The sequence below is a fragment of the Azolla caroliniana genome, unplaced genomic scaffold, assembly GCF_043228905.1.
Source record: "Azolla caroliniana isolate FFs.n. ecotype wild unplaced genomic scaffold, voAzoCaro1.0.p SCAF_160, whole genome shotgun sequence".
NCBI classification, from domain to species: Eukaryota; Viridiplantae; Streptophyta; class Polypodiopsida; order Salviniales; family Salviniaceae; genus Azolla; species Azolla caroliniana.
The window spans coordinates 49990-63822 of NW_028230595.1; the positions used below are offsets into that span (position 1 = coordinate 49990).

Below are 13833 nucleotides of genomic sequence, written 5' to 3' on the forward strand. Positions count from 1 at the left end.
ACAACCATGGGTAGGCACACCCTAATGAAGGAAAAAAAGTTTGATTGATCTATTGGTGAATGGATATGTCCAAGACATTCTTTGCGAAACATGATTGCAACATTACGAAAATGTTGGCTAGTCATTTAGGGAAATTCGAAATGTTCAAAAAGGGGGAAAATTCTAATATGAGACTGGCACAAGGTGGTGTGTTGGTGGCTTGAACGTTGTACATTGCTGAAACTTGATGAAGTTGATGCCACCACATAAAATCCAGATGTAGCTCGTAGAATTGACTAGTTTATGGAGACCTTGAATCACATTTTTATTCGAGGTTTTGAGGCATTTATACACTAAAACAAAAGCTTCATTATACTCACGTTTTTATTATCAAAGAACAATCAATCTAATAAGAGCCATGTGAAAGATGGAAGGCCTAAGGCTAAAGTCAAATTTATGATTTAATATTGATTAGTGTGTTGCGTAATAATGAACTATTTTTTCCCTTGATAGATAGGGTAAAGGGGTGAGACTTCTAGGTTTAAACTTCAAATCCTCATACATAATATATAACAATAGCTTTTTAATAACTTTGCTTATTTATTGTTGCACCATTTACATAAATGATTGTGGATTCTCTATTTTGAAGGCCCCATGAAATGCTTCATCTCTTGTATTATTGTGCTTGAGAAGTCTTAACTCAAGTTTCAAATGCTACCCAAGTGTGGCTCTTATTTGTTTGTGTAAAAGGTCTCTCATTCTCCTCTTAGTTGTAATGTGTGGCTCCAAGCCAAGTTTTTCATCTCTTTCCAAGGTGATCCCTTTAAGGGAGCTCATTAGAGTTTAGTGTACTCGGTTTGGGCTTGTTGTGATGCATGTCATATGCCCTCTATTGTTTGAATGGTTGTGGGAGTATCATATAAATCCAGAATGAATGCATTAGTCTCTTTCAAGAGTCAAAACATGATGACAAACTTATTAGAATACTACAATTTTCCAAGAATTATGCATGTCTTATACTTAGTAGCATGAGCAAATTAAAAAATTGATCCACTTTATATCTATAACAAATGCAATATCCTCCTTACCATCAAAATACGATTACATGCTTTTTTCATGAAAATGTGCAATAAATATTTGAAGAGAAAGAGAAAGGTGTTACATGGATGTAGTGAATTTCTTTAGGAAAAAGCTAACCATTGACAAGGTAATTACATGTACAAGAAACTTAGATGAAATGATGCTCTATCTGTCATGTAACCTAATTATGTGATTGTTCTAGAATCCATATAGGATATTTTCATGCCCTTACATAATTGTAATTTGTAGTTGTTCAGGCTGCTGCTAATATTTTCGTGTCCTGTTAATAGCCTTGAAGGAGAATAACAATGTATTTTACAAAAAGTAGTTGACATAGTCATCAAAATCTGTATGCAACATTTGTGGTTCTTGTGTTTGCCTACGTTGTTGGATTGTATTTGATTGAAGGGACAAAATGAATGGAGCCATATGGCCAACCCTTTCTAATCTGGCTTGCTTTGTACTTGAGCGAAGCGATATCACTTCCTCTAGTTGATGATGAATTTGATGTTTTTGATTAAAACGACCATCGTGGCATCTAGCTTCCTTGCAATATCCACATAAATCATAGCCTACTTTTTCAGGGCAATCTCTACATCGATATCGTCTTCCCACAATTGGAAACATCTGCAATGCATGTCATATCATATAAATTATTAGTACACACACATCTCACATCAATATCTTTACAATCATTAGATGTAGTATCAATTTAGTTATTCCATCACAAGAATAAGGTTTTACAACAACAAACATTGTTGGAACAAAGTGGCTGATTTGTTGAAGACAGTAGGAATGTGTTTTTGTTTGTTTGTTTAAGGAATCATCTAAGTCTGTTTATAAAAAAATTTATTTCATAAAATTCCTTTTCAAACTCCTTTATTTCTTTACACAAAATGTTAGGTGTACCGTGTGTACATGTAACTCGTCTTTAAGAGCTAAATTTAACATAGGTGGTCTTCTTCTTTGCATTCTACATTGGCTTGCAATGGTAGATTATGTGTGCAATGTGCACATTCAGTGGCCTTTAAGAATCGATGGCAAGGACTTCACTTATTTTCGGGTACAACTACTGGTCCGAAGTGGAATTATGCCATAGCTTCTTTTATGTTGGATAGCTGATAGTATTGTTTTACTTGTTTTATATATGACATCATCAGTTTGATCAGATGCTTATACTAACTTTTGTATCTTACAATAATAAGTGAGATGAAATGTCTCCTTCTGTTTTCTCTATGTATGTATAGTTTTCAAGTAATATATACTAAGGTGCATCTTTCATTTTAAAAAAAACAACAAACCTCAAATTTTGTCAATAAACTTATGAAACGTACCCCACAATTGTCGCATCCCACTCCCTTGTGAATTAAATCAAGTTGTTCCTCTTCCACAAGACCATCTACATGTATCCCATAAACAGAAAATATGGTGTCATAAGATTTACAAACAACAAGAAAAATGTTTAACGAAACTTGCAATTGCTCACAAGGTTACAAGGGACAACACATAGGACTACATAGGATGAAATAGGTGAATAATTGTTGTGTAGGTGTAGGGGGGTTAGTAGCAAAGTTAATGTGTAGAGTGGTGTGTGACATATGACATTGATTGGTCATTTACCATGTCAACATGTGCCCCATAGCAATAGGATGTTGAAGTTGGATTTGAAATAAACAACTACGGAGAGAATCAAGATTCCAACCTTGAGGAATTGAGAATCTTCTAGGGCCTAACATATCAAGGTAACATAATGGGCCTAAGATAATCTTGATGGGGTGCTAACACTCAGTTGATTATGCCAAAGGAAATACCTACTCAGAAAGAGGCAAATGTTTCGAAATGGGATTTGTCCCATGTTGGGAATTGTTTGTAGATCTATATTAGGACAAAGGAAATTGTCCCCTAGGTTTGCCACCAGTGGCATGGATTTCCTAATTATGACTAGAGACTCTTTAAAATTTTGATGGATAGGCTACTAGATAATTGAAGTGCAAGTGGGCAAGGTAGTGCTCCTAAGCCAAACCAAGGAGAAAAAATGAGGGAAACTGTAGTGAGAGAAAGAGAGACCCTACTATATTATAATTGATTCATCACAATGCATAAGGTTTCATCACATTCATATATAATACAATTTATTGAAGGGTAGGGATAGGCCCATGTATTATTGATGGCATATCATACTTCCTCAAATGCCACTCTTATTTACCATAATTCTACAAATTCCATTCTAGTTTACTGAATTCCTGAAACACCACATAATTTAATAGGGTGCTTACAAAAACTACCACATTTTGAGAAGTAATTGTTATTTATAGGAAGGCACATTGATTTCCTCAATCACCAAACCACTTGTAGGTTTTAATTAGCAATTAATAGTCCATGTTTCACTACTTTTCTCATACTTCCATCAATCATATTATTGGGTCTTCAAAATTTTGAATATTAACCTTGAAGATTCAAATTTGCCGAATAATGCCTAGTAACTCTTGGAATTTGGTAAATAAGAGTAGCACTCTAGGAATTATGGGGAGCGAAAGTACCATACTGATAATATCCCGACTACAATTTACACTCACCATCAAGACTTGGACGATGTTTGGTATCATCAAAAGTATCTTCAATGAAATGAGAAGACACCTCGTCTTTCCGTTGTTGATATTGGATTGGAAACCTCATTTGCAAGTAGTAATGTAGTTCCAAGCATACATAGAGTGATGCCCTAGAATGGTGACACTCACAAGAAGGGCATTTATTTAACCGGATGGTGGAATTTTCAGTATTCAAGCATGACTCGCAAATTGCTACAAAGTTTCAAAAAATGTGTTAGTCTAGAAGCATATTTCTAGAAATAAAACACCTAACATACCATAGATTGTTCCAACACTTGGTTGGTTGGGCCCCATACACTATGCCTATTGAGAAAAGGCGGTCAATGTTTAAAAAAAGGAAAAAACATGCCTATCGTTGTGCTTTTATTGCGGGAACAAAAATGTGAGTAAAATCTTGTTTCTATCTATGTTTTGAGTCAAATTTTCAAATAATACAAAATTTATGAGTGCAGAAAGCCAACTTAATTGTTAGTATGCCTTTCTAGAAGATTTATTTTTGTCTCAACATCACAATTATGAGGGTTCTACAATAACCCCAACAAAATCACGTTTTGTTCTAGATCATGCATGTCAAGATTTTATAGTGGTATCATTGGTATGTAGATCTTATGAGTTGAAAGGCCAACAAACTATAGATATTAGAAACTATCATCATGCACGAGATGGTGGGGTCATCACCTATATGATTGACAACACCATTTTATGTAACAAAAGGCATGTGCCATCCCTAAGGTGATGCTATTTTTAATCTCAAAAGCCCCTCATGTTCTACATATACTAAGAGTTGTTCTTAGTGACTCATTCTTTTCTATGAATTATATAAAATGAAATTAGAATTCACTCACGCTTTTTCCCTTTGGTCATTTAGAAGTATCTCCATGGTTCATTTCGAAACTCATTTCAATAATTGAAGTAATAATGTAACACTTTCTTTTATGTAATTTAGTAATGTTAACTATACCAGTCTTAAACCACATGGGAAAATTGCTAGTTAATTAATTGAATGATGTTATTTTGTTTTATTTTGTTACAATAATGTGTGTGTGTGAGAGAGAGGCGTTGTAATTTACCTTCACCACAATTCAAGACTATCGGTCTATAGAGGAGTTTATCGCATAGTGCACATGGGAAGTCGTCCAAGGAAGGAGCAATGTCATTTGCCTTGTCTTTAACCATATGTTCCAAGGTGTTGGGTAGCATGGTAGGTTTCAAAACACGCAATGATGGATTGGCTCCAATTTCGTGCTCATGATTAATTATTTCTCTATGACAATCTATCTCCTTTGTTGATTGTTCATTTTTGGCATATATAGGAAACAAGTCAAACTTCTTTTTATGTGAATTAGATTGTTGATCAAGTTGCATGGATGTTGGTGTCTTATACACATCAATTAATGCTTGGTTGTACATTCCAAGGTTGCCCATTCTTGGTGAGAAAACTTGTAGTCTTTCCTCCATTCCAAGGTTGTCCATCCTTGGTGAGAAAACTTGTAGTTTTTCCTCCATTTCTATAAGATCATATTATATTTTTGAGAGAAAATAATATATTAGTGGAAGACTAACCTTAATTCATGCAAAAAACTCAAAACTTTACCATTACAATTTCACCATGGAACTTCCTTAATCATTTCGTGCATTGCAATGAAGAGGTCTAATAAAAATGCCTACCAAATAGAATTGGGAAGGTTACATTCTCTAGATAGAGGGTAAGTACATATAGAAATTGGCGCTATTAACAAAGCAAATGATGGGTTGATGAATAAGTTTTATGCATTGTTTTTGTGAGGAAAATTGACAAATTTGTCGAACTCTTGACATCAGAAGTTCACTATAAGCAAGGTTTATTAACTAGGTTTGGTGGGGGGAAAACAATTTGTAGGTGCTAGGTACTTAAAAAGAACTTTTTTGTGAACTCACATGTTCTCTAAAATAGTCACATATTTATGACTTTCCCCAATCAAGGACTCATATGAGTTATCTCACCTACCGAAGCTCATGGTGATGATTCTACGGCTCGAGTATGATGAACAATTATCAATGATATGGTTTATATGAATAAGATACCTTGGGTTTCAAGAGCTCGAGCAAGGTAGTCGTGAGGGAATGCGATGTTAAGGAAGCGATGCAAGAGCGTGCAAACACGTGGGAAATGGATGTATGATCGTCTACACATCGGGCACTGTGACGGCTTCTTCGAATCCATTGCCTTGTGGACACACCAGAAACAAAACATGTGGCCACAGGCTGATAATATAAAGTTCATTACATTCAATACCCACAAAAGAACACAAAAAGAAGATTAGATGTGATGTATATATTTGTATACAAGAAGAAGAAGAAGGAAAGGAGATATGGATGAATAATACTAACATTGGACGATGGGTTTGTAAGCTAAATCCCTGAGAGTGAAATAAAAAGTAAATTAGCATAGTTAACTTAAATTATTTATTTGTTTAAAAGAATATTTAGATTTATTATTAAAGAGAAATCTTACAAGCAAATCAAACATTGAAAGTTTTGTTGATGATTTTCCATGAAATGTTTGCATAAGGAGGAGGAGGAGGAGGAGGAGGAGGAGGTGTGTGTGTGTGTGTGTGTGTTTGAATAAGGAGACTTTATGTAATATATACAGATACAGATACAAAAACAACTAACGAAGTGTGTGACCAGTTAGGAACTCCTTGTGGTTAGCAAAAGGTTTTCTCCCCTTATAATTGTGTGGGTCATTTAGTGATGATTCATGATCATTTATATAGACATCTTTCTTGGTTGGAGAGGTCAAGGTTTGTGTATCAAACTTGACCAATGATGGATAAATGAAGGTATAAAAGTCTTATCATCTTCTAGTGTTTTTAAGGAATTCAAAATTTCATGCTTCTTTGTTAGGATAGATGATTGTTGACCTTGTCATGTTCTCATAAATTACCCATTTTCCAAATTCTAGTTAGGATGCCACAAACTCTATACATGCAACCTTACGAGTCTAATTGAGTCAAGTAAGCTTGACTTGACTTGACTTGATGTTTTATTGGGAATATTCGTAAGAGCTCCTTTGTATGGTTGAGAATTTGTGAGTATTTTGAGTTTGTTTTTTTTTTCCAAAATAAAGCTACTTTCCCATTTTGAGTTTGTTTTCCTTTTAGAAACATTAAAGTAATCATCAAACTACCATCATCCCCCCTTTCTAATGAAAGTTGTTACAAAACACTATTGAAACAAGGGAACCTATTATACGGATGGACTTTGTTCTTTATGAACCAAAATGTGAAGGTTCAATGGTATGTCCCCCGAGTTCTACATTTTGAGGGGTTTAATGTTGTGAGCTCATGTTTCATATGACCACATTGTTGGGCTACAATATCATAAAATACATTTTGTTGTATGTTTCATTGAATGTTATATTTTCTTTGCAAAAAACGTTTCTTTTCTAATTGTCTAGATTTAGTAACACCACATAATGAGACGTTCTTTATGGCTATTTTGCTATTAAGAAATGAATAGTTTCTCCATCGAATTGAAAATATAATAAAATCTACCTAATATAGAAGCTTCTAGAATGTGAAAATAAAGAACTTTGTCTTTCACGATTGTAAACACTAGTCTCACAATTTAGGTCAAAAGAGAGTTGCTCGATACATATTATTCAATATCATCACCAAATGTGGTTGCTATGTGTTGGGTACATCTTGATTATGCAAATAGTAAACAAAATTATAATTCATGTCATTCAATTTCTAGAAGATTTGACCTGTGACCGCAACATTGAAATTATGTTGTTCATTCTTTATCTTATCCTTCGTCGATTAATTGGTGGTATATGTACGTGTATATATAAAATACAAAAACTAAACTTTTATATTTATGCAAAATTTGAATGAATATACCACTCTCGCCTCTTTACTTTTTACGAAGTGAAAGTTTGAATGTCCTTCCGAAACTATCCTTTACTTGATTTATTTTTCCAGAAAAAACACTACTTCGCATTAGTTAGCAAACAAATTACATCATAGACCACCAAAAATTCATCAACCCTCACTCTGGCCTTCTCACCAAAGTGGTCATAGTCCCGACTCCCCACCTCATTTTCAACAAAAGTATCCCAACAACTCTTATAACCTAGTAATTTGTACCATATCTATACATATTTACAGCACCTGGTCCCTGGTGGAAGCCATTGGCGGAAACAGCCATCAGGGTGCTTGGTAGTTATGTTGAGTTCACAACATAAAAATTTCATTCTAAAGCACAATGTTAGAGTCAGTAGAACATACACAAGAACACGGCATCATGTGTTAACCCATAGTGAGAAAGTGACTCCCTTTTAAATACTTTCTTATAACTTATTTAAATACTAAACTTCAAGCGGATAATGGTGTGGTTTGAACTTTGTGGTTTAGATATGGGTTGCAGTTCCCAATAATCCGTTCGATAATTTGTTCATTATAAAAACTTTTCTCTTAGAAAAAAATAGAAATAGAAATTTACAAGATAATATAATATTTGCCTTCCACTTAGAATTATTGCAACATCAAATCAAACATTTAGCACTAAACCATAATGTAAAAGCATTGAAAGTATACTTGTCATTAGCATACACTTCAAAGGTCTAACCTATCATCTCTCTTTCCCTTTGAAAGATTCCCTCTATTTATCTAGGCTTTAGTGATCAATTTCTAATAATGATATTGATCATAGTAGAAGCACCTATGGAATGTGAGATTGACATTAAGTAATCACACATATGGCTCATGTACTTCTCAAACTATATATGTTATTGTCAAGATATTGTGGTTTTCTTCCTCTTTACTTTTAATGATAACATACACTATCTCTCTCTTAGTTAATGCACACAATGAGAATTGAATTGGTATCACATAGGTATAATTATAAAGGTTTTACGGAAATAGTTTCATTGGCTTTGATCATTCCACCATAATGGTGTCTCTAAAGAGTATTAATGTGCATCTCTTCCTCACAAAACCTTGGTAGTTAATTCTAAAGCTAATTTTCATGGTTTAAGGGTAGGAATCAGGATAAGTGGGGAACTAGTTACATGGGAGCGTGGGAGTTGGTACAAACCCATAAAGACCAATGTGTAAGATGATTCGTTATCCTTACCAAAATCTACTTTCTTCTCAAGGTTTCTTCTTGAGAACCACCATATGGACATACCATCATTTACCTTTTTGTTAGTGAGACAAGGGAGAGTGAGTGTTAATCACTGTCTATCTACTTACTCACAAAGTTACTTCTAAAGCAAACTTACTCTTCAACTTAATCACACATACAAGACAAGGCTTTTAACTTGAGGTGAATTAGAGTTTACCATGTTTTCATGCATTCAATAGACGAACAAAGGGGCAAGAATTCACCAACTTGGTCTATCTTTCATTAGTTCACGTAATATAATTATAAGTGATTAAGGATACAAAGATTAGGATTTTAACTTATAATTAGAGAAATGATTAAGGAGAGAGAGGCTTAATATTTAGCTCTAGGGAGATATATCAAATGAGGAAGAACCCTTGTAGAAGGTTTATGACGTCACCTTTCTAGTTCTTCCTTATTTAACTAAATTAAAATTGTGTCTCTTTCACACATGTGAAGGTTTACCGATTTGTAAATATTATTATTTTGTCCCATTACAATGTTAGACTCTCTTTCTCTATATTGTCCCACTTATATAATGAGTCTTCAACATATCCCTAGATTGTAGCATTGTTGGTGAGATATCTAAGAGATACTTAACACTACAACAGAGTGGTTGTTTGGGAGCCTAAAAAAGTGACTAGCTATCCATTTTATTACAACATCTTGAGATGTTGTCAAGATTTTGTAGATGAAGTAAACCATTCTTCTTTTGAATTCGTTTGTATCAATATCCAAGGCAAGGTGAATGTGACATTGATGATATTTTATGGTCTTCATTTGGGGTTGGTAAATGTGGTTAAACGTCCAAGCTTCCTTGATAGCAGATTTGTCACTTTTGGTGAGGAAAGGTATAACAACTTTTTGTTTATGATAAGTAGTAGTTGATAATGGTTCTACACGATGCCATGGAGAGGAGGGTCAAACAAGGACATTTTCATATATGTGATGAAGTTGACCATAGTCGAATACTATTGATAGACTTTGCATGGATGAACTAAAGCTTATGTAGTGAGGCTCAAGTCAACCCAAACAATCATATAAACATCTGCCCTTTGTAATAATGGTTGGTGATTATAATCCATCTATTTTTATTTTTATAGTGATGAATAAATTCCAACCAAACATTGTAAGGACTAATGAGGAAACAATATTATCTATTGATGCATCCTCATGTTTTTGCACAATACTTAACAATATTTTGTCCATCAAAAGTTTTCTACTTTGATGGTGTCGAAGGATCAAACACTCTTTAATAAAGTATTAATTCTAATTGATGATTAAAACGTAATAACTAATTATCAACATAAAATGATGGGATGTTAACCACAATTTGTTAATGGATAGTGACATTAATAATCATCAACTTTTAATCATCTTAAAGTTGCAATGTTGAGATTTGAAATTTCGAAAGTGTGATATCTTTGCGAGTATTGGAAACTTGAGTGGCATTTTAAGGGGAGGAAACAATACCCAAGTACCCCTTTCCATAGTTCATTATTTCCCCAACTACCCCCTCAATTCACGCTCTTCACCAAACAACCACATGTACCACTCAAGAGGCAGAGGAAGAGGAAGAGGAGGAATAGAGATTTAACTCATTAAAAGGGTAATTCCTCGTGTAGTGTGTATGGACGCTCTTTTGGGCGGGCAGGCAGGCGGGCATTCATGGACATATAATGAGAATGGCGGAACATTTCGTGACAAGAAAGGAAAGTTCATGAGAGAGGGGGGGGGGGTTAGTTTTTGTTATTTTGGTAAGCCTTTTTTCTCCTCATGTTTTGGGATGATCAACCTTAATGGTGGGCATTTGGGGAATTATGATAAATTAGGGAGAGAAAGAGAAGGGGTGGGGGTATATTTGGTATTTCCAAAAACCATGCTCTGTGTGTGCGTGCATATACATACATATGTATATAAATGGATGTATGGAAACAGAGAATTTCTTCCCTTGAGAAGCTGAAGAAATCTTATCCTCTTCGTGGTCCGAACCATCGCCATGAAAACACTGCTGGAAGCTCCTCGCCACAGTCTCAGGTAAAAAGAAAAAAGCAGAAAGAGAAACACACTCCTCAACTCTGTCTCTCTTTGCTTTCCTGTTTCTACATCTCTATCTCTCACACATTCACATGTATATATGACTTGTTGTGTTACTATGGAAATAACCCACCATTTCTTTCTTTCAGTTTTCCATCCACTATCAGAGAATCGGACCTTTCTAGGTCTTTTCTTGGTATTGTCAAGACCTCATCTCCATACATACCCGTGGATGATATTCACGCCAGAGGACTCATTCTCATGCATTCTGCTGGACTGAAAGAAGCAACGCCAAATTTAGCTGAGGTGTCGAATAAGAAGACAAACGTGAAGGCGAAGATAGCATTGAAAGTGGGAAGAAGTAGTAAATTTAAGCCGAATTGTGATGAAGAAAACCAGTGGTCTTATGTGATGAAAGATATCGAAGAGACAGGATCGGTTTCACTTGTTTTTGGAACTTATCGTAAATCTGGAAAACTTTCCAAGGAGATGGTTGTTGGCACTCTTATGCAATTCAAGAAGCTCAAAGACTGGAAATCAATTGTGGAGGTAAGCTTCTTTTTTGCTCCTTTACTCCCATATTTTGTTTTGTGCTCGAATGGTAGTACTTTTGTTGTTTTGTTATGATTCTAGTGATTATGATTGGTGAATATGATGGGTTTTGTTAACCCTTAGGGTAGATGATTATGATGTGTGTTTGTCAGTTTTTCTTAGGATGGTCTTTGTTGAGCTCGAGTTAAGAATATACTAATGAAATGCACTTTAGGACATGGACTCTAGGAAATATAAGAATTGTAGGTAGTTGAGGAGTTCCAACGACATGACCTTGAATATGTGTTATTGTATTTTCTTAAGTCCATTTGCTAAAGTTCAAGATTTAGGAAATATGAAGGGTTACAACCAAATTACCTCGAATGTGTCGCTATCACATTCGTAAAGTCCGTTTGCAGATCACATGTAGTCAGGGGGCTACAACCACATGACCTTACATCTGTTGTTCTCCAATTTCCAAAGTGCATTTCCTGATTTTACCGTTATCTTAAAGTTTAACAGATTTAGCTGCCAAAAGTTTAGTCTAATTGAGCGGGGAATTCTACTTTAACTTCAATGGAGCACATACTGTGAAGAATTTCTGTTACCAAGTGGAAGTTCACAATACAGCACAATGAATTATATCATGACCATGCCAGTCCTAATTTTTTCAAGTTTATTCACTAATAGAATCATGATATTTTAGTATGTAACATAATCTTTAGATTAAATAACCTTTTCCCATTTAAAATTTTGCACCAATTGGACTCCTACAATAAAATAAAGTGATGGTCAGATGTATCATGCATTTAGATGCCCATCGTATAAGTTTAATCTATTCTCAATAGATTGTATAATTATGACAATATATAGAAATTATACTCCGAATCGATTGGAATGATTTCATAAATAAGGGGATGCCCTTGTTATAGTAATATGCTTTCTTTCTGGTTTATTGAGTAAAATGGCATCTTTACGAAGTGCTCTCTTTCTAGATATTGGAATGGCTCAAACAGCAGAATTGGTGGACATTCAGTGAGCTGGATTACAACCTCATTATTGCTGCATATGGAAAAATGGGTGAATATGAGAAAGTGCAGAAGATGATGAAAAAAATGGAGGATTCAGGTTTCAAACCGAACGTTGCATCTTATACATCTCTAATTGAAGCTTATGGCAGAAAAAAACTCTTTTCTGAGGCAGAGGGTATCCTTGACAAAATGATGAAAGAAGGACCGAAACCTACCCAAATAACATATCAAACAATGATCGGAGCTTTTGTAAAGGTAGAAAAAACTAGACACAATTCTGGTCGTCCGAGATTGTTTTGACTCGCAGATTTTTATTGTCTTTTGGGTTTCGTTTTTGAATTAGGGTGAAAAATATGAAGATGCAGAGAGGTTATTCCAGAAGATTGAAGAAGAAAATATTGTTAAACCCGATCAAAAGATGTTCAACTTGATGATACATTCTTACGGGAAATGTGGAAAGGTAGAAGAAGCTGCAAAGCTATCAAGAAAGATGAAAGCCGTGGATGTTCCATTATCAGTCATAACCTTCAATACATTGCTTTCTTGTCAACCATCTGTGAAAGATACAGAGAGTGTCTTCCGACAGGTATTGGTCAAAGAGTTAACCCCAAGCCTTCTTATGTAGTTTAATCACATAGTTATTAATTCATCTCAATCATAAACTTGTAGAGACTGATATTAGAATTAGAATTACAATTTTTATCGTCCATAAAGAGACCAATTTTGACCTATGGGACCAAAGTATACATGTGTTCTTGATATGTGTCTCCATCCTAAAAAGGGGTATTTATAAATTGAAGTACAAAGTCTCTATGTGTGACTAAAGCATACACATATGAGCTCAACCTTCTAGATTGTGTCTTAAGTATGGCACTTAAGTTATCACTCCCTCTTAGTATGTCAGCACATCTTGAACGAATTGCGCTATATGGCGAACATGTGAAGAGCAAGTGACATTCATCCTCTACCATGCCTTCATTGCATACTTTACATGCTTTCAAATTCGTTACATTTTGATGCCATGATGCCAACTTCAATACCTAACCTGTGAGATCGAGTGCGAAGTAGCGTAAGGGCTCTATGAGCATTACAACTCATATTGGTAATGAGATAAGGTTGGATACAATCAATAGGCATTCTTGCTTTATATTGAGACCAACATTTGGGGTTGACATTTGCAATGTAGTATTCTAGCTTTGTCCTCTATGCATCTTCTCACTTCATCCTTAATGATTACACCAGCCTTTCCTCAATCATTACATACTGCACAGTATCACCCGAAAGCTCTAAAAGATTTTCCATACCCCATCTTCTAAACCATTTTCTTATGTCAACAACCCAACCGGATGAATACACTGTAGTGTTTGATTCATTATATAGAAATCCTTCTTATATCTCTCCAACATATTATAGTGTTT

At 34.8% G+C, this 13833-nt stretch overlaps 2 protein-coding genes across 3 annotated transcripts; one reads left to right on the forward strand and one right to left on the reverse strand.

Moving 5' to 3' along the window:
* Nucleotides 1-1109: 1109 nt before the first annotated feature.
* LOC147848977 (E3 ubiquitin-protein ligase PRT1-like) lies at nt 1110-6265 on the reverse strand. Of its 2 annotated transcripts, none has more exons than XM_087337912.1 (7): nt 6163-6265; nt 6039-6067; nt 5733-5912; nt 4739-5176; nt 3636-3860; nt 2394-2458; nt 1110-1686 (listed from the first exon to the last, which is right to left on the reverse strand). In XM_087337912.1, exons 1-7 carry the CDS (start codon nt 6201-6203, stop codon nt 1375-1377), a joined length of 1290 nt encoding a protein of 429 aa, XP_087194038.1. In that variant the 5' UTR covers nt 6204-6265; the 3' UTR covers nt 1110-1374. The 2 variants fall into 2 exon arrangements, with proteins under 2 accessions (XP_087194038.1, XP_087194039.1); XM_087337913.1 differs by having other exon boundaries at nt 5733-5874; nt 6163-6214.
* A 4480-nt stretch (nt 6266-10745) lies between these two features.
* On the forward strand, nt 10746-13079 carry LOC147848978 (pentatricopeptide repeat-containing protein At3g59040-like). The gene is made up of 4 exons (XM_087337904.1): nt 10746-10853; nt 11003-11402; nt 12380-12670; nt 12759-13079. Exons 1-4 carry the CDS (start codon nt 10816-10818, stop codon nt 13038-13040), a joined length of 1011 nt encoding a protein of 336 aa, XP_087194030.1. The 5' UTR covers nt 10746-10815; the 3' UTR covers nt 13041-13079.
* The last annotated feature ends 754 nt before the right edge of the window (nt 13080-13833 follow it).